Source organism: Macaca mulatta, chromosome 4 (genome assembly GCF_049350105.2).
Source record: "Macaca mulatta isolate MMU2019108-1 chromosome 4, T2T-MMU8v2.0, whole genome shotgun sequence".
Lineage (NCBI taxonomy): Eukaryota > Metazoa > Chordata > Mammalia > Primates > Cercopithecidae > Macaca > Macaca mulatta.
Genome location: NC_133409.1, coordinates 145,652,492 through 145,673,260, shown reverse-complemented (window position 1 = coordinate 145,673,260; position 20,769 = coordinate 145,652,492). Strand labels below are relative to the sequence as shown.

Below are 20,769 nucleotides of genomic sequence, written 5' to 3'. Positions count from 1 at the left end.
TTTTTTTTGAGATGGAGTCTCTCTTTGTTGCCCAGGTTGGAGTGCAGTGGTATGATCTCAGCTCACTGCAACCTCCGCCTCCTCGGTTCAAGCGATTCTCCTGCCTCAGCCTCCCTAGTAGCTGAGACTACAGGCGTGTGCCACCACACCAAGCTAATTTTTTGTATTTTGAGTAGAGATGGGGTTTCACAGTGTTAGTCAGAATGGTCTCGATCTCCTGACCTTGTGATCTGCCTGCCTCGGCCTCTCAAAGTACCGGGATTACAGGCGTAAGCCACTGTGCCCAGCCAATTTTTGTATTTTTTAGTAGAGATGGGGTTTCACCATGTTGGCCAAGCTGGTCTCGAACTCCTGACCTCAGGTGACCTACTTGCCTTGGCCTCTCAAAGTGCTGAGATTACAGGCATGAGTCACCATGCCCAGCCTGTGAAGGTTCATACTCTTTAAGACTTTCCTTCATGGGTACTTGAAGTCAATCACAATACTTAAAACATTAAATATTGGCCGGGCGCGGTGGCTCAAGCCTGTAATCCCAGCACTTTGGGAGGCCGAGATGGGTGGATCACGAGGTCAGGAGATCGAGACCATCCTGGCTAACACGGTGAAACCCCATCTCTACTAAAAAATACAAAAAACTAGCCGGGCGAGGTGGCGGGCGCCTGTAGTCCCAGCTACTCGGGAGGCTGAGGCAGGAGAATGGCGGGAACCCAGAAGGCGGAGCTGCAGTGAGCTGAGATCCGGCCACTGCACTCCAGCTTGGGCGACAGAGCGAGACTCCATCTCAAAAAAAAAACAAAAAAAAAACAAAAAAACATTAAATATTGTATTATTTATTTATTTGTTTTGAGACAGAGTCTCACTCTGTTGCCCAGGCTGGAGTGCAGTGGTGTGATCTTGGCTCATTGCAACCTCTGCCTCTGGGTTCAAGCGAGTCTCCTGCCTCAGTCTCGCAAGTAGCTGGGATTACAGGCACGCACCATTATGCCTGGCTAATTTTTTGTATTTTTAGTAGAGACAGGGTTTTGTCATGTTGGCCCGGGTGGTCACGAACTCATTAAAAGATGAGACACCTCAGGTGATCTGCCCGCCTCAGCCTGCCACAGTGCTGGAATTACAGCCAAATTTTTTTTTTTTTGAGACAGGGTCTTGCTCTGTTGCCCAAGTTGGAGTGCAGTGAAACAATCATAGCCCACTGCAGCTTCAAACACCTGTACTCAAGAGATCCTTGCCGTCTCAGCCTCTTGAGTAGCTAGAACTACAAGCACACAGCACCACTTTGCTAACTTTTTAAAAAATTTTTTTGTAGAGATAATTACAAAACTGCTGGTCTCAGAATCCCTGGCCTTAAGCGATTATCCCATCTTGGCCCCCCGAAACATAAAACATTAAACCAGGCTGGGCATGGTGGTTCATGCCTGTAATCCCAGCACTTTGGGAGACTGAGGCGGGCAGATAACGGGGTCAAGAGATCAAGACTATCCTGGCCAACATAGTGAAACCCCGTCTCTACTAAAAATACAAAAATTAGCTGGACGTGGTGGCAGGGGCCTGTCGTCCCAGCTACTTGGGAGGCTGAGGCAGGAGAATCGCTTGCAACTGGGAGGTGGAGGTTAGAGTGAGCCAAGATCACGCCACTGAACTCCAGCCTGGCGACAGAGCAAGAATCCGTCCCAAACAAACAACAACAACAAAAACATTAATCCTTATACAAAACTCTTAGTGCCTGGCCATCAGTAATTTATTTCTTTTCTGAAAATATTTTTTTTTGTGAGACAGAGTCTCACTATGTGCCCCAGGCTAGAGTGAAGTGGTGCAATCTCAGCTCACTGCAACCTCTACCTCCCAGGCTCAAGTGATCTTCCCATCTCAGCCTCCTGAGTAGCTGGGACTATAGGTGCACAACACCATGCCCAGCTAATTTTTGTATTTTTTTGTAGGTGTGCGGGGGGCATTTTGCTATGTTGTCCAGGCCAGTCTCAAACTCCCAGTCTGAAGTGGTCCTCTCGCCTCAGCCGTCCAAAGTACTGGAATTACAGGCACAAACCACTGTGCTCAGCATTTTTTGTTTTTAATTTTAAATTAAAATATATATATATATATATATATATATATATATATGCGGCCAGGTGCGGTGGCTCACACCTATAATCCCAGTACTTTGGGAGTGGGGAGTCTGAGGCGGGTGGATCACTTGAGGTCAGGAATTCCAGACCAGCCTGGCCATGATGGTGAAACCCTGTCTCTACTAAAAACAATTAGTTGGGCGTTGTGGCAAATGCCTGTAATCCCAGCTACTTGGGAGGCTGAGGCAGAAGAATCGCTTGAACCCAGGAGCCAAAGGTTGCAGTGAGCCAAGATCACGCCACTGAACTCCAGCCTGGGCAACAGAGTGAGACTCCATCTCAAAAACAAACAAACAAACAAATCTTAGATGTAGTGAACTGGTAACAGGTGAATTTTAGAATTGGAAGATAACTTAGTACCATGCTCTCAACTTGAGATAGTGAGAAGTCTGTGTCAGAATAATTTTTGTATTTGAAATCTTGGCTTGGTGTGGTGGCCATTTTGGGAGGCAGAGGCAGGAGGATCACTTGAGCCCAGGAGTTCAAGACCAGCCTGGTCAACATAGCAGGACCCCCACCTCTGTAAAATAAAATAAAAAAGAATTTTTGTATTTAGAATCTTTCTGATGGCAAGTGACAAGAAAAAACCCAACTCAAAGTGGCTTAAGCTACTTTGAGGAAACTGTAGGAACTTGTATGGTAATCTCTCTGTGGTAGAGAGTCTGGTTCCAGGACCCCTGAGGATACCAAAATCCGAGGATGCACAAGTCCCTTATATGAAATGTAGTATTTGCATATAATCTATGCACATCCTCCCTTATAATTTAAATCAACTCTACATTAATTATAGCTAACACAATATAGGTAAATGGTTGTTATGCTGTATTGATACTGTTGTATTATTTTTTATTCTTTTAAAAAATATTTTTGATCTGCAGTTGGTTGCAGGAACCTGAGGATACAGAGGGCTGACTGTATGTTCAAATAACTGGGAATTCAGGCTGGGCTTCGTGGCTCACACCTGTAATCCCAGCACTTTGGGAGGCTGAGGCAGGCGGATCACCTGAGGTCAGGAGTTGGAGACCAGCCTGGCCAACACGGTGAAACCCCGTCTCTACTAAAAATAACAAACATTAGCCAGATGTGGTGGTGCATGCCTGTAATCCCAGCTACTCAGGAGGCTGAGGCACAAGAATTGCTTGAACTTGGGAGGCGGAGGTTGCAGTGAGCTGAGACCTCGCTGCTGCACTCCAGACTCTGCAACAGAGCAAGACTTCAACTCAAAAAAAAAAAGAAAAAAAAAGAAAGAAGAAAGAAAAAGAAAAAATAATTGGGAATTCAGAAAGTGGAGCTGGGTTCAAGGCTTCTTAAACAAGACTCTCCATGGCTCCTTATTTCCCACCTTGCAGTTCTCCTTCCCACTGTGTTAGGTCTACCTCAGGCTGCTTCTTCCCTCCTGGAAACAGGCTGGCTGCCCAGCTCAGGACTGTGCTAATGAGGGGAAATAGCACACCTCTCTCTGGTTGGCCTGTGAACAGTGCTGGACTCAGCAGCTGACTGGTCTGACTGGATTATTCATCCTCATTCCTAATGGTGGGGGAGGCGCAAGGGAGGGACTAAGAACTTGGGTGATTTAATTAATCCAGAATGGTTACCTCCCTACCCCTGAAAAAGAGGGGTATAGGACCCAACCACATTCAAATCAATAATATGTACTACTTGTGAGAAGGGTGGTTTCCCAAAGAAAATCAAGAGATATTCCTACAACATAATGATTCCCATTCTGTGTCTGTACCAAAAACTCTGATATGTCTCCTTGAAGCTTCACGTATTCGAGGGTCCAGACAAGAGTAGTGGTCATATAAGTTTAAAGGAAGATTAAAATACTCCACAGGACCAGGTGTGATGGCTCACATCTGTAATCCCAGTACTTTGGGAGGCCAAGGTGGGCAGATCACTTGAAGCCAGGAGTTTGAGACCAGCCTGGCCAACATGATGAAACCCTATCTCTACTAAAAACATAAAAATCAGCCCGGCGTGGTGGTGCACACCTGTAGTCCCAGCTACTCGGGAGGTTGAGGTAGGAGAATTGCGTGAACCCGGGAGGTGGAGGTTGCAGTGAGCCAAGATCGTGCCACTGCACTCCAGCCTGGGCAACAGAGTGAGACCAAAAAAAAAAAAAAAAAAAAAAACAAAGAAAAGAAAAAAAAAAAAACCTCTACAGCAAGTGGACAATTTATTTGTCTGAAGTCACTAGAAGATGAAAAGCTGTGGATGGCCAGGGGAGGTTCAGAATGTTTTCGTTACTAGAGGTGGAGGGATTAAGAGAGTTCCACTGAAAGACAACACACTTGACTAGCACCACACACACAAACAAACAAACAAAAAACAGGAAAAGTGATGGGAAAGAATGGGAAAATGAGATGGTCAAAGTTTTAAAAGGCCAGCATGTATGTATGTATGTATGTATTTATTTATTTATTTATTTATAAGACAGGGTCTCATTCGACTGCACTGGAATGCACTGGAGTGCAGTGGCACGATCTTGGCTTACTGCAGCCTCAACTTCTCGGGTTCAGGCGATTCCCCCACCTCAGCTTTCCGAGTAGCTGGACTACAGGTTCCCATCACCACGGTTAATTTTTTGTATTTTTAGTAAAGACAGGTTCTCCCCATGTTGCCTAGGCTGATCTCAAACTCTTGGTCTAAAGTGGTCCACCAGCCTAGGCCTCCCAAAGTGCTGCGATTACAGGTGTGAGCCACTGCACCCAGCCGGCCAGCAGTTTGAAAAGCAGTGATTGTGCCAGACGATTTACATACATCATTTCTCTTAATTAAATAATTTAACAGCCCAGCGCGGTGGCTCATGCCTGTAATCCCAGCACTTCCGGAGACTTGTTTGAGGTCAGGAATTAGAGACCAATCTCAGGAGTTGGATTTGTCTCAAACAACTCAAACAACTCTCCCAAGGCAGTAGAATCGTTTGAGGCCAGGAGTTCGAGACCAACCTAGGCAACAAAGTGAGACTCCTCTATAAAAAGTCAAAAAATTAGCCAGGCACGGTGGCTAATTTTAACCTATGAGGTCCAGCCCACGAGGTCCAGGTTGTGGTGCGTGAAGTTTGCTCCAATGCCCTCCTGCCTGAGTAAGAGAGTAAGACCCTGTCTCAAAATAAATAAATAAATAAGTAAATGAAAGAAAGAAAGGAAAAAAAAAAAAAAAGCCCAGGTGCTGTGGCTCACGGCTGTAATCCCAGCACTTTGGGAGGTAGAGGATGGTGGATGGTTTTGAGCTAAGGAGTTTCAGATCAGCCTGAGCAACATGGTGAAATCCTGTCTCTACAAAAAATACAAAAATTAGCTGGGCGTTTGTGCTTGCGCCTGTGGTCCTAGTTGTTGGGGAGGCTGAGGCAGGAGAACTGCTTGAGCCTGGGAGGTGAAGGTTGCCGTGAGGCAAGAACGAACCACTGCACTCCAGCCTGGGTGACATAGCCAGACCCAAGAGTCTCAAAAATAAATAAATAAATAAAAATAAACAACTATGTATTGCTTGACTGCTGTGTCGTTTCCAAGCCCTGGGGATGCAGGTGTGACCACAATTGGCCAAAGTGACAAAACCTAACAGCTGTAACCCTGCAAGACTGGGGTTATTTTATACAGAGGAAATACAGAAGTTAAACATTCTTCTCAGGACGCTTCAGCTAGTAACTAGCAGTGGGGGCTGGGGCCAAATCCAGGACTGCCTGACTCCAGAGCCTTTGATTTGATAGAAGGAAAGAAAATGAAAAAGAGGAGAAAAGCTTACATAGAGGAGGGGAACAAATCAAGGCAAATATAAATGAGCCAGAAAAAAAAATCTAGATGAGAGAGAAATAAGAAAAGGTTTGCTAGGAACCCCTACCCCCCTTTTACAGGTGAGGAAACTAGGCTGAGATGTAATAAATCTGTATTTTTCCTTCGCTACAGATAAACCTTTAGAACCACAATAAGAGGTAAGGCTTCAAAAGAAAAATACCTGGGAAAGTTAAAACATAATAATTGGCTGGCCAGGTGTTGTGGCTGAGGCCTGTAATCCCAGCACTTTGGGAGGCCGAGGCGGGCAGATTGCTTGAGGTGGGGAGTTCGAGACCAGACTGACCAGCATGGTGAAACTCCGTCTCTACTAAAAATACAAAAATTAGCCGGGTGTGTTTACAGATGCCTGTAATCCCAGCTACTCAGGAAGCTGAGGCAGGAGAATTGCTTGAACCCGGGAAGCGGAGGTTGCAGTGAGCGGAAGTCACGCCATTGCACTCCAGCCTAGGCTACAGAGCAAGACTCTATCTCTAAAAAAACAAAAAACGGAAAAACGTAATAATTGGCATATCTTTCAGCTAAGAGGGAATAAATAAAAACACAGGTTCTTTCTCTCTCTTTTTTTTTTGAGACGGAGTCTCGCTCTGTCACCCAGGCTGGAGTGCAATGGAATGATCTCAACTCACTGCAACCTCTGCCTCTCGGGTTCAAACAATTCTCCTCTCTCAGCCTCCCGGGTAGCTGGGATTACAGGTGTGTGCCACCGCGCCGGACTAATTTTTGTGTTTTTAGTAGAGATGGGGTTTCACCATATTGGCCAGGCTGGTCTTGAACTCCTGACCTCAGGTGATGGGCCCGCCTTGGCCTCCCAAAGTGCTGGGATTACAGGCGTGAACCGTCACACCCAGCCTTTTTCTCATTTTTTTTTTTTTTTAGAGCAGATATAACAAGTAAATTTAGCAATACGTCAGACTAGACTGAAAGGGGTTTAGGGTGGGGGTATATTTGGGGGCAGGAGACTAGCTGAACTGTTCAGGAAATCTTGGTGATTTTTATTTTCTTCCTTTTTTTTGACACGAAGTCTCGCTCTGTGGCCCAGGCTGGAGTGCTGTGGGAGGATCTCAGCTCACAGCAACCTCCACCTCCTGGGTTCAAGTGATTCTTCTGCTCTCCTCCCAAGTAGCTGGGATTACAGGCGCCCGCCACCACGCCCGACCAATATTTGTATTTTTAGTAGAGACGGGATTTCACCATGTTGGCCAGGCTGGTTTTGAACTAATGACCATGTTGGCCAGGCTAGTTTTGAACTCTTGACCTCAAGTGATCCGCCTGCCTCGGCTTCCCAAAGTGCTGGGATTACAGGCGTGAGCCCGGCGCCCGGCCCTTGGTGATTTTTCTAAGCTTATCACAGTCTCTCTCCCCTTAGAGTTAATTATTCTTGTGGCTCTGTGTTCCTAAGGGAAGTGGTCCGGACAAAATACATGCCAGGCAGTGCAAGGGCTGCTAGGAGAAAGGCCCGAGATACCCCTCCCGGCATTCGCTTGGGGGCCCACAATTTACATTCAATCTTCTTCAGAAACTTCCTTTTCCCGGTGTTTGCTAAAGGTGATAGTTTCCAGGTCACCTGACCGGTCTCCTTTGCTGTCAGCGCCAAGTCCTGCAAGTTTGCGTGAGAGGCGAGAAACCAGCAAGAGTTGGGCAAACTTTTCAAACCAGGTTTTTCCTTCAGGGTGGAATCTAGGCGGCCACAGTCTGGTGCCAGCTGGGTCACAAACAGCTCCGTGACCTGTTTGTAAACGCGATGCTCTTAGGTCCAGCCTAACCGCTCACAAGGGTGAAGCACTTAATTAATTCATCTCTTAATCTTGTTAGGAGCCAACGGCTCCGATTAGTGTTTGGGCGTGACGGGGACGGTGCTGTTTATGAAGTCCCAGCCCATTTGGAGGTTAGGAAGAGGGGTCTGTGGGTAACTTGAAGGTCGACACACTAGGAAGAACGCTCGAGGGAGCGCCAGGCCTGTTACAACGAGCGCGCGCGCCGGCGCACTTCTCCACCCACCCGGCGCAACCGCCAGAGCGCGCTCCCAGCAACCGCGGCTCTCGCTGCGTTTGTAGCCACTACGTCACGGCCTCTTCTGCTTCTCATTGGGCGAGTCCGTCCAATCATGTGATTCCAGTATGGCGTATAAATAAAGGCGAGGAGAAAGCGGTGGTCCGCCATTTCGTGGACGCCGGGTGAGCGAGAGCATTGGTGGGTGTTGGGTCGGAGGAAAGCAGGAAGACCCATCGGAGCGTGTGGATTTGAGCCGCTGCATTTCTTAACCCTAGATCTCGGTAAGAGACCAGCGAAAGAGGGAGTGAGGTGGAAGTGGAATTTAACCGTACCAAGGAGGAGCCAGGCCCAATGGCGGCGCCAGATTGAGACAAAGAGGCGCCGCCGCCATTTTGTGACGTTCAGCACGGGGCGGTGGCGGGGGTTCCCGGCCCATCAGAGGGTTTCCTAGTCTTGGGGTGGAGGTGTTTATATTCCTCAGTGGGTGATGAGCCAGGATAGGGGGTTACCCGGGAGTTGGGAACCACAAAGGGGACCGATAGCCGAGTTGTATTCCAGGTCGCAGCCTTTTTATGTTTATGGCGCCTTTTTTTTGGGCCCATCATTTAATTGGGAAGCTCCTCGGAATGCTTTTGTAAAGTCACTAACCAAGACTGGACCTTCTAATTCATGTTAAATGGCCCCCGTAATCACTTTTACTTTAATGTAGTTTCAGTTTTTGCAGCCTGAATCTAATCACTTTTTTCTAAGACCGAACGATCTTCCTTGAACTTATTAAGATTCGTTCTTTCAGCCGCCTCCCATTAAAATGTAGGCTTAAGACAGATGCCAGCAGTGTTTTTAAAGATTTTCACCAGTGGTTTGATCTTAGAACTCCTGGGCACAGGGTGTGGTCACAGCAAGTAGGATGTGTCTGGACTGGATATTTTAATTAGACGAGCCCAGAGTAAGAACGTGGTGTTTATGGAAAGCACTTCAGCTAAATTATTGAGTATATGGTTTTTATGTAATTGAAACTGGTCTACAAGTTTATCAGATTCATCGCCGAAGTGACGACTAAGTAATAAAGCTTAATCAAATGTAAGTCCGCCAAGGAAAAACAAAAAAATAAGTCCCCAAAGTGCAGTGAATTTTTGAGTAGCAAATACCTCTTTGTAGCTTTTTATTAAAGTAAAATTATCCCAAAGTGGTATTTAGTATAATCAGTGTTGTGTAATCATCACTTACACGTAGTTCCAAAACATTTCCGTCACCCCCCACCGCCCCCAGGAGACTCCTACCCATTGAGCCCTTACTCCCAGTTTCCCTGTCCCACTTCCTCCAGTCACTAGCCACCACTAATCTCTCTCTCTGAACTTAGCTATTTTAGATATTTAGTATTTATGGAATCGTGTATTTTTATGTCTGGCTTCTTTAGCGTAATGTTTTCAAGATTTTCCAACGTTGGAGTATTTGTCAGTACATCATTCTGAACAATACTCATTTTATGTCTATACCACATTTTGCTTATCCGTTTCTGTTGATGGACATTTGGGTTAACACCTTTTGGCTACTGTGAATAAGTGCTGCTATGAGCTTACGTTTAAAAAAAAAACTGGAAAGTTGGTCTCGTTGCTTGAGAAATTCTTACTGCATAAGACTTTGGTCTATTTAATGACATGTGATAGCAGCCTTGTTCCTATGATTTCAAATGACCAAAATAGGCATGCATTTATTTATTTTTATTTTTTTGACGATGGAACCTCGCTCTGTCGCCCAGACTGGAGTACAGTGGCGCGATCTGGCTCACTGCCACCTCCGCTTCCCGGGTTCAAGCGATTGTTCTGCCTGAGCCTCCCGAGTAGCTGGGACTAAAGGTGTGCGCCACCATGCCCGGCTAATTTCTGTATTTTTAGTTGAGACGGAGTTTCACCATATTGGCTAGGCTGGTCTCGAACTCCTGACCTCGTGATCCGCCTGCCTCGGCTTCCCAAAAGTGCTGGGATTACAGGCGTGAGCCCGGTCCATGGGCTTTTTTTTTTTTAAATGAAAAGTTGGCTTTTTATTAAAGCTGATACGTTTTGGCTTATGTAGGCACTTTGAATCCCTTTTCTGGTAGTGTAACCTAAAGGACTAGCTTTCTTCATCATTGTTGTATTTGGTTTTGAGTCCCCAACAGAACTCTTTTATACTTTTCTAGAAATGCTTTATTTGGGGGATTAAATAAAATAACAGGTTAAGTCTTTAACTCACGGCCCAGATGATGGTAAATGCTCCTCCAGTGTTCTCACGTTCCAAGGAAGCTGTTTTTTCCTTCACTAATTGCTGGCTTCCTGAGGGTCAGGAGAGTAAAAGTTATGGGGGAACAGGTGCTTAGCAGTAACATTTCTTGTTTGGTTTCTAGCATTTTGGAATTAAGTTTTTTTTTCTCTTTACATGCTACCTTAAACTCTTTTGTGCACCATAATGGAATTCTTTCTAAGGATCTGTGGTTTTAACTGTAGATGTTTAGATAAATGAATATTTTTGGTATTTTTCATTACAGAAATGCATCGTGATTCCTGTCCATTGGACTGTAAGGTTTATGTAGGCAATCTTGGAAACAATGGCAACAAGACCGAATTGGAACGGGCTTTTGGCTACTATGGACCACTCCGAAGTGTGTGGGTTGCTAGAAACCCACCCGGCTTTGCTTTTGTTGAATTTGAAGATCCCCGAGATGCAGCTGATGCGGTCCGAGAGCTAGATGGAAGGTGATTTAAATTGATACAAATGTATTGCTTGTATTTTTCATATTTAAAATGTACAGGATATGTGGCTCTTAGATCTGGCTTTCCCAATCACTGGCCAATTGTATCTTTAGATACAATTGGGATTTTTTTTTTTTTTTTGAGACGAGTCTTGCTCTGTCACCTGGGCTGGAGTGCAGTGGTACGATCTCGGCTCACCACAGCCTCCGCCTCCTGGGTTCACGTGATTCTCCTCCCTCAGCCTCCTGAGTAACTGGGACTATAGGCATGTGCCATTATGCGGGGCTGATTTTTGTATTTCTAGCAAAGATAGGGTTTCACCATGTTGACCAGGCAGGTCTCGAACTCCCGACCTCAGGTGGTCTGCCTGCCTGGGTCGCTCTCCCAAAGTGCTGGAATTACAGGTGTGAGCCACTCTGCCCAGCCAGGATCAAATATTTTTAAGAGTAGTTGTGAACTGATACTTGTTTAAAAAATTGTTTACAAAATGGTTACGCGGGTTTGTTGTATCTTTACTTTTATGTGTTTGAAATACTTATTCCAGAAAGTGAATCAGTTACTATCTCCCTTTGTGTTAATAGTGTCCTGTTAGCTGGCTAAGTAAGGCCTGAGTATTGACCTCCATGCCCCCACCCCGCTTTCCTCATCTTTGGAAATATAATGGAAAAAAGGGTCTGAGCGTTCACTGTAAAGCTACATGAAAGGTTGGTCAATTCAAGCAGGCCGTAGTAAAGTTTTCCAGGGCTCACCTCTTCCCAGTCACTGTCCAAATATGATAGCTTATCTAAATTTAATGACGGGTTGTATGAAGGGTGAGAAGTAATGGTCTTTTCTACTACTCTGAGCTATAATTTCTTTTTTTAAAAAAATGTATATTTAAAAAATAATACAGATGGCGGTCTGTGTTGCCCAGGCTGACTTCAAGCTCCTGGGCTCAAGCCATCCTCCTACCTCAGTCTGTCTGAGCGCTGGTATTACAGGAGTGAGCCACCTCACCTGGCCACAGCTATAATTTGTTCTGTGCTGACTATTGAGGGGAGAGGGTACTGTAAAATGGCCAAAATGGTTGTCTTGTCTTGAGCCCATTTTTTACTTGGAGTTGGGCGGGGGGAGACCAATAAATACAGCCTGACAAATAACTGAAATAAGTGCTGGGACCTCAAAAGAAGTCGTCGTAATGAAGATACAGAAGAACTTGTTTTTCAAGGATAAATGGATCTTCACACTTAAATTGCAACTGTTAACAAATTAATATTGAGCTCAGTAGTCAGACTGGCTCTAACAATTAGGCAATAAAATAGAAGTTGGCTTCCTTGTGAATTGGTACTTTAGAAAATCCTATTTAATTGTTTAATTTGAAATTAATTGAAATTTTAATTTGAAACTGAGAAACAAACTTATTTTGTTTTTCAAGACAGAGTCTTGCTCTGTTGCCCAGGCTGGAGTGCAGTGGCGTGATCTTGGCTCACTGCAACCTCTGCCTACTGGGTTTGAGTGATTCTCCTGCCTCAGCCTCCTGAGTAGCTGGGATTACAGGCATGTGCCACCACACCTGGCTATTTTTTGTATTTTTAGTAGAGCCAGGGTTTCACCATGTTGGCCAGGATGGTGTCGAACTCTTGACCTAGTGATCCGCCTACCTCAGCCTCACAAAGTGTTGGGATTACAGGCGTGTACCACCATGCCCGGCCAAAGCTCACTTTATATTAGTAAAAATAAGGGAGCTAGAAATTTGGTATTAAATTTCACAGACATTCAGATGTGTTCTTTGCAGAATAGCCAACTGGGAGTACTTTTGGCTTTAATACACAAGTCAGAAAGTTAGGCTGTTTTAAGTGTAATATCTTTGCTTCCTCAGAACACTATGTGGCTGCCGTGTAAGAGTGGAACTGTCGAATGGTGAAAAAAGAAGTAGAAATCGTGGCCCACCTCCCTCTTGGGGTCGTCGCCCTCGAGATGATTATCGTAGGAGGAGTCCTCCACCTCGTCGCAGGTACTTGAGAGAAAGCTTGTTTAGAGGTATTGGTGTAATGGAGTAGCTAGTAGGAGCAGGTATTTCTCTTAAAAGTTTGTTGGTGGGTTTTAAACTTTGGAAGAATCGGAGGTTTCTATGAAACATTTGTTGGGTGTAGTTTGGGGTATGTGAGTTGTGCTGAGTGTTGGCTTTTGTCTTTAGGTCACTGTTCATGTTGGTAGTCAGTAACTTCTATCTTGGATCTGTCTTCTAGTTCATCTTTCTAGTTGCATCTTTCCAAATCTTCCCTTATACTTCAATTTAGGCCTTTTTCCATTTCTTGGCTCCATAATGACAAACATTACATTCAACTCTAGCTCTTCACAAATTTGTGTTTTCTACTACTAGCACAATTGTAATATTTATCAAACAGGCAGCTGTTTTAATGTTACAACTGGTAAAGTAGAAATCATTCTGAAACTAACTTAAGTCACTGACCAATAAAGGGGGCTAAAAAAGACGTAATCCCAGTCATCTGTTCTTCAATCCCAAATAGGAGAAAATTCAGTTTTTTTATAATTGAAAATGGCATCATTCTTGGACCAGGCAGTATTGTCTGGTTGCTAACTCCACATCTCCTCAGACCTCCAAAATAGTTTCTATAGGACTAAATTTACCTCTTACAGGTGAGTGGAGTCCTTCTAGGAGACAGGAGTTCAAAATCTTGCCCCTTTTGCTATTTTGAAAAACAACAGCACACTGTTGCCCATCATAATAAAGAGTATTTGTTAGCTAATAGATGGTTGTACTGATGGCTTGTTTTTCATTTTTTTTGTGCTTTTTGGTCCATCTATTAATAAAAATGAACCCCGTTACAGAGTCACCATCATGTCTCTTCTCACCACCCTCTGAATCTGCATTAGCCAGTCAACTAGCCCTTTCAGCGTCATGTGACCAGCGCGCCCCATTCAGCTTGGCTGGTGTCGTTTCACATGACCCAGGCTGGCCAGTCGTCAGGTTGCACCGCCCTTTGGTTCCCGAGCATGCTGTTTTCTCTCAGCCTTCTCTCCAACCTTAACCAAATCGGCAGCAGCCACCTCGACCGCCCACACATTCCTGGCCAATCAGCTCAGCTGTTTATTTACCAAATGTCTTCACAACAACTACAGCAGCAGCCTTCGGCTAACAAAAAAGCAGGAAAAATCCACAACACCCCCTTCGCCAACCAACTAAATCCAACGCAACATCTGGCAAAACCTTTTCAGCAAATTCTTCCTGGCCGTCAGTCCGGCAGCCTCACCTCACCATTTCTAGCTTGTTGAAACCCAAAACTAGTAAGTTTTTCCTGCTTATACAGTTTACTGCTGGTTAAAATAAGGAGTAAGCGGCTTAAAGTAATTCTTTTTTCTGGATCAAAGGCTGGCTGTGCATAATTGAATGGTAACGTACATATATATTGCTTGAAAAACTTTTAAGGGTGATAGGGAACTCGTAATGTAACTAGACCTTCAAGTGAAACTTATTTGCATGTGCGAGATGCCAAACTAAAAAATTTTAATATCTCTAACAGATTAGCTTTCTTTTCTGGCAAAAATTTGTTGAATCCTATCACCTTTAAATGGTTTTACTAACAGTTTCAAAATTTAAAATTTTGGGGTTGAAGTGTGGGCCAAGCTAAGGTAATTTTGGTAAGCCTAAACACACTCTTAAATGTGACGATCACAAATGCAGTTCTAATGTACCACTTAATGGCATCAATATTTACACCTACCGCGTTTTCACAAAATTACACTATCCACCTGGTACCTAAGTCTTGTCATGGACTTACAGGTTTGCATGGGTTCCAAATACTGGTTTATGGTACTGTTTTTGGAACTACTTGTGGGACTATATTTTGGTGTGGTGTTTGGGTAGTGAGGTTAGTTTGACATGAAGTTTTGCATTGGACAGATCTGCTGTGAAGCATTCTTTGTTAAAGTGAATCCATGGTTGGAATACCTGCTTTTCACTTGAGCTTTTTGTTCCTTAATCCTTCTGTGCCTTTTTTTTCTTTTCTTTTTTTTTTTGGACGATGGGTGCCAGTTCTTCGGCACATTCACTGGGCCCAACAGTGAGATTGAAAAGTTGGGAAATGCCTCACGCCATAAATACTAATTGATGATGAGCCTAATTTTCCTGTTTCTGCTTTTAGATCTCCACGAAGGAGAAGCTTCTCTCGCAGCCGAAGCAGGTAAACGACTACCTTTTTTGGCTACATTCTTAGAAATGGCAGTGTTTCTGCTGTTCTTAAACTTTTCCAGATGGCTTGGTTAATGGGAATAAACCTTGGCTTTAATAGTGAACAGGTTGTAAGGATGAGTCACTTTTCTTTGAGTTTTCAAAGACTTTTTAGAAAGTATTTAGTTTTTTTAAAAAAGAGGGTCTGTCACCCAGGCTGGAGTGCAGTGGTGTGATTATAGCTCATTGTGTCCTTTTAAGTCCTGTCCTTGGAGTGATTCTACCTCTTCAGCCTCCTGAGTAGCTCAGACTACAGGCACATACTATCACACCTGGCTAATTTATTTTTTGTGGAGATGGGATCGATCTTTGTTGTCCACTCTGTTCTCAAATTCTTGGCTTCAAGTGAGCTTCCTGCCTCTGCCTCCCAAAACATTGGAATTATTGGCATGAGTCACCATGCCAGATCAAGAGAATATTTACGTATAATTTTACCATACCTCATTGGTCCTAATGTTTTTTCTGTCGTTTAGGTCCCTTTCTAGAGATAGGAGAAGAGAGAGATCTCTGTCTCGGGAGAGAAATCACAAGCCGTCCCGATCCTTCTCTAGGTCTCGTAGGTAAGATCTTAAGATAATTTATATTTAAGACTTTGCATACATAGTATGCTAAGACCTTTTTTGTAAGCCATGAATTTTTTACTTTAAAAGTCTATTTTGATACATCACTAAGTGTTACCAAGTTACAAATGTAATGTTTTGTTTTCTGTTTTTTTAGCCGATCTAGGTCAAATGAAAGGAAATAGAAGACAGTTTGCAAGAGAAGTGGTGTACAGGAAATTACTTCATTTGACGGGAGTATGTACAGGAAATTCAAGTTTTGTTTGAGACTTCATAAGCTTGGTGCATTTTTAAGATGTTTTAGCTGTTCAAAATCTGTTTGTCTCTTGAAACAGTGACACAAAGGTGTGATTCTCTATGGTTTGAAATGGATCATATGAGGCATGTAATACCAAGAATTGTTACTTTACAATGTTCCCTTAAGCAAAATTGAATTTGCTTTGAACTTTAGTTATGCATAGACTGATAATAAACCTCTAAACCTGCCCAGCAGAAGTCTGATTTTTTTTTTTTAAATACAGAAACAACTGGCAAAAAAACTAAGATTTACTTTTTTTCCATAGCTGGGATATAGGATGCAGCTATAGTTGAATAAGCAGTCTTTAAAAACTGCTGTGAAACACAAGCCATCAGGTAAAAAGAAACGCTGAACTATTAAATTAGAGGTTTTTGAAAAATCCAACTTTCATCCTGGGCAGAGGTTGCCTAGTTGGTATAGAATCTGTTATTCAAGAAAGTTTACCTTTGCTTTAGGTCGTAAGTTCCTTATTTGATTGCTGTATATGGATACATGGCTGTTCGTGACATTCTTTATGTGCAAATTTGAGATTTCAAAAAATGTCCTGCAGTTTAAGGGTACATTGTAGAGCCGAACTTTGAGTTACTGTGCGAGATTTTTTTTTCATGCTGTCATTTGTAATATGTTTTGTGAGAATCCTTGGGATTAAAGTTTTGGTTACAAATTATTGTTTAACTTGAAAGCCTGTTTTTCCTTGCAAACTCAAATCTGTGAGCTTGGTACCAAGTCCAGGTATAACATTCCTATTGGAAGCCATACTTATATTTTCTTGTAAAGTGCTTTTGAATTAATAAAATATTAGCATAATGGTGTAATAGTCAGTTGAACCCACTGTTAACCATTGTTCTTATCCCATGGGAAGCAGTTGGTTACACGATTCTTATTTTATAAGAAACACAGCTGAGAGGCACTATGGATTAGTCTTCTGAAGTGAAGGGAATATAGATGTCACCTAAGTGATAGTTAACACTTTTTTTTTTTTTTTTTTTTAAGGAGTAGAAGCCAGTTCAGGGTCCATGTTATTTAGTGACCAACATTTTAAAGTATAGCAGCAACCTGGTACTTAAACACAAAGTAAATTGCCCATTAACAATCGTTTTTATCTTTAGCATGAAAACTTTCCACAGGTCTAAAAATTGCTTCCATTTTTTAATTTGAGGTGTTGCATGGGAATTCTAAGCTGATCCATCATGATGTAAAGTTCACAATATGGTTCAAATGTAACAGTGCAGAATTGAATATGGAGGCATGCATAACCTTCCTCTTAGAAAATGGGAGGAGTTGTAATTTCAAATTTTTGTGCAATTAGATTAAATCATAATGCAACAGTCTTGTGGCTTAGTTTCCTTAAATATGCTCTTTCAAGATAGTTTTGGATTATGCTGTATTGACTGTCTTAAATATGAAAGATAAGTCATTGCATTAAGAGTTCAAGCTATATGAATATATTAAGATACATGGCCGAAATAATTATTAAATTATTTCCACCTTTTACACAAATCTCGCGGGGAGAATTGGTGTCAGGAAGATTCAGCCTTGAAGTTAAGCATGTTAACTTTAAGAGCTGAGATCTAGCTACTTCACTTCAGCCTGAGTGAAAGCATGTTCAAGAAGGACACTTTTCAGACTGCCTGTTGATTTACTGCGAACTCTAGCATTGGGCATTTTGTCTTTCAGTATTCCCACATAGCCTAAAAACTGTTCCTCTTAGGAACAAGGCAAGATAGCTAAGAAGTTATGGAAGCCACGCAATATGTCAATTACATTGCTCTTATAAATGGAGAACTTACATGGGCATTTTTTGGAACTATATGCCCAAAATACGCAGGCTCTTAAATTGGAAGGGTTTCTGTAAAAAGGACAGTTATGGGTATAATATGGCTAAGAGGAATAATACAGAACCTGAAATAAAAGTGACTTTACCAGGGAGTTACCCTGACTTAAGTGACTTACAGTCCCAGTTTGCAGTTACTTTAGAAGCCCTAGCACAACCTCAAGACTTAAACTTTAGAACATGGAAATTGTTAAAGCTTTGAATTGCACATTTAGATTGTGGCTCTTTGGAAGTTTTAAAGTTCCTGTAATTTCCGAAATAACAGGTCACATTAACCAGTCTTGTCCATATTCTGGGTTGAGTGTAAAACTGAAAGAAATCACAAAACTGAACTCAGACCTGTGGTTTAAGTAATGATTAAGGTGTTCACTAGAAATCACTATTATTAACACTTGATGGCAATGTAAAGAAACATTAAGGATTATAGTTGGTTATGTTTTCAAAGATACTGGCTGAACGTGGTGGCTGATGCTTGTAATCCCTAGCACTTTGGGAGGCTAGGGCGGGTGGGAGTATCTCTTGAAGCCAGGAGTTTGAGGCCAGTCTGCCCAGCATGACAAGATTTACATTTCAATTTTTTTTCTTTTTTAAAGGAATATTTAGCTTGATCTGGTTCACAGTTTATTGTGGTTTGCTTCTGACCTCCATGTCTTTCACAGAAAGTTGAAAATAAGGAAGTTGTAGTTGACCAAGCACAGGTACCCTGTATCTACCATATGAGTGTCTTAGAGATCCTTACAAACATGCGATCTGTCAATGTCCATGACACCCCCACCTTATTAGACTGCAGTCAGTCGCTCTCACTCAAACCCATATGTGAGTGGGAAATCCAGGTTATTACTATATTGATTTTAGTACAGTGCTGCTTAATTAGGAATTTAGTTGGATTGAAGAGGTATTTCAGAATAGATACAGCCAGACTCCTGGCTCATTGACTTAGTTTTTCAGGGTGACCTAACCCTGTGTAATTTTGAGGAGTTCTACATGATAAATACTCATGGTGATGTGAGAACCACTAGTTTAGTATATTGTCCAAGTATGTTTTTTTCAGAGTTCTGAATGAGATTTAGTTGTCATATCTAGTTGGTGGTAATCTCTTATAGTTGTATATTTTTGTATTGCCAGATTGTTGCCTTCTGGTTTTCCATCTTTTCGAGAAAGATTTCTAATTAAAGTTACTGAAGAAAAACTGGGTTGGAAGTATATTTTTCTCTAAATAATCCAGTAGTGTTGAATTTGATTTTATATGTCCACACTAATTTTTTTCATCCTGTTTTATTAAGGATTCATTGGGTACCTGAAGAGAATGCAGCTGTAGACCCCTTAAGGTTCTGAGACCAAGATCATTGAAATTTGTCTGGGCACGATGGCTCATGCCTGTAATCACCATACCCTAGGAGGTTGAGGCAGGCGGATCACTTGTGGTCAGGAGTTAGAGACCAGCCTGGTCAACGTGGTGAAATCCTGTTTCTACTTAAAAAAATTAGCCAGGCATAGTGGCAGGCGCCTATAATCCCAGCCACTTGGGAGGCTGAGGCAGGAGAAGCGCTATTCCTGGTGGTTGGAGGTTGCCGTAAGCTGAGATCTAGCCACTTCACTCCAGCCTGAGTGAAAGGGAAACGCTGTCTCCAAAAAAAAAAAAATAAATAAAATTTTTTTTTGGTTAGCCTAGTATAATTGCTTAGTTTTGTCCATGCAACTTTCCCCTTGTTGGACTGTAGTACTTCATAATACAGTATTTGGATTCTCATTTAGTATCGTATTTTCTATGGATTTGATGAAGGTACCAAAAATGATTCCTAAACTAACACATGAAATACATGTGCAAAACATTGGTGTATTTTTTTTTTTTTTTTGGCTGTAAGTTTATTCAATGCAAAAGAATCCTCTCCAATTTTACTGAGGTGGCCGACCACGTGGTCCATGACCAAATATGCCTCTAAACTGAAATTCGGTTGCTGACCCAGCCCCAGCCTCGGCTTTCTTGTCAGCACCAGGTGGCACAGCACTCCGTCTGTAGGTATCTCTGTCAGCTTCCCCTCTTGTGAGCTTTGCAGGTCGCTCACCCTCCAGACCTTTAGGCCGAGGCCTGCCAGTCTGGACAGCTACAGCATAGGGTGGCAGGCACAATCTCCGGGGGCAGATGAAGGTAATCACGGAGATACCCTCATTGGTAAGGTACCAGTAGAAATGTCTCCAGGCAAACTTCCTTCACGTATCCTCGGGACTTGAGAGACTGCATGGCCTTCATGACATGAAGATGAAGGTTGGACACATTCTTGTCTGCCAGCTCCAGTTGCTTAGGCATGTGGACATCCTTGGCCACCATGACTCTCTCCTTAAAAAGGAGTTCATAAATGGCAATCTGGTTCTTAGGCATCAACATCTGGCAGGTCTCTGCCACGCACTGGCTTCATCCTCCCACTCTCCCTCTGACAATCTTCGCCAACCAGCGGCCCCCTACCCCGTAAAATAAGCCTCCAACCCCTGTTGCTACTCAGAAATGGGTGTGGGGGTAGTGAGAGAAAGGCCCTCTGCCCGCATCCTGGGGAGGAGCAGCGGATAAGGCGGCAGGATGGCCCGGATGGGAGCCGATGGAACTGGAACTCCACCAACATTGCTTTTTTAATCTTTAGGTCTTCCTCATTTCTGATATAAGGCATTGTATGGTTGTTTTACTACAAAAGATGTAGAATATGGCCATGTAGTGCCTCACTGTAAGTGAGTACATGTGTCTTGAGCAAATGGAAATATGAAACCATTGATACTTCTCCCTAATCATTTGGAAGATCCCGAGATGGAGACTATTTACAGGGCAAAATTAAACCTTCCGGAAAAGTCTATAGGTTGGAGTCTGCTTTTGAAAGCCTTGATAATTTGTGGTTGGGCACCTTTGTTTCAGTATATGCTTCATTCAGATTTCATCTGGGGCAAGTTAGCATTCTTGTTTGTGTTTTGTTTTTTGAGACCAGTGTTGCCATGGCTTACTGCAGCCTTGGCCTCTTGGGCTCAAGCATTCCTCCCACCTCAGTCTCCCTAGCAGCTAGGACTACAGTCACACGCCACAAAAATATGTTTTTTAAGAGATGTGGTTATGTTTCCCAGGCTGGTCTGGAACTCCTCAAGCGATCCTTCTGCCTCAGCCTCCCAAAGTGCTGGAATTACAGGCCTGAGTCACCTTGCCCTGGCCAAGTTAGCATTGTTTACT

At 43.1% G+C, this 20,769-nt stretch overlaps 1 protein-coding gene and 1 pseudogene across 1 annotated transcript; one reads left to right on the top strand and one right to left on the bottom strand.

Annotated features, from left to right (window-relative positions):
- Positions 1 to 8,072: 8,072 nt before the first annotated feature.
- On the top strand, positions 8,073 to 16,391 carry SRSF3 (serine and arginine rich splicing factor 3). The gene is made up of 6 exons (XM_015136252.3): positions 8,073 to 8,190; positions 10,434 to 10,641; positions 12,497 to 12,631; positions 14,784 to 14,822; positions 15,343 to 15,429; positions 15,587 to 16,391. The coding sequence occupies exons 2-6, from the start codon at positions 10,436 to 10,438 to the stop codon at positions 15,612 to 15,614; spliced, it is 495 nt and encodes a 164-aa protein (XP_014991738.1). The 5' UTR covers positions 8,073 to 8,190; positions 10,434 to 10,435; the 3' UTR covers positions 15,615 to 16,391.
- Positions 16,392 to 19,401: 3,010 nt separating this feature from the next.
- LOC719188 (small ribosomal subunit protein eS10 pseudogene) lies at positions 19,402 to 19,947 on the bottom strand (annotated as a pseudogene).
- Between the last annotated feature and the right edge of the window lie 822 nt (positions 19,948 to 20,769).

What these genes read in the sequence shown, in the direction of transcription:
- SRSF3 (XM_015136252.3), top strand. Translation starts at nt 10,436, where the DNA reads ATGCATCGTGATTCCTGTCCATTGGACTGTAAGGTTTATGTAGGCAAT. An exon ending in GTCCGAGAGCTAGATGGAAG is followed by an intron (nt 10,642 to 12,496) that starts GTGATTTAAATT and finishes TTGCTTCCTCAG; the next exon opens with AACACTATGTGGCTGCCGTG. An exon ending in TTCTCTCGCAGCCGAAGCAG is followed by an intron (nt 14,823 to 15,342) that starts GTAAACGACTAC and finishes TCTGTCGTTTAG; the next exon opens with GTCCCTTTCTAGAGATAGGA.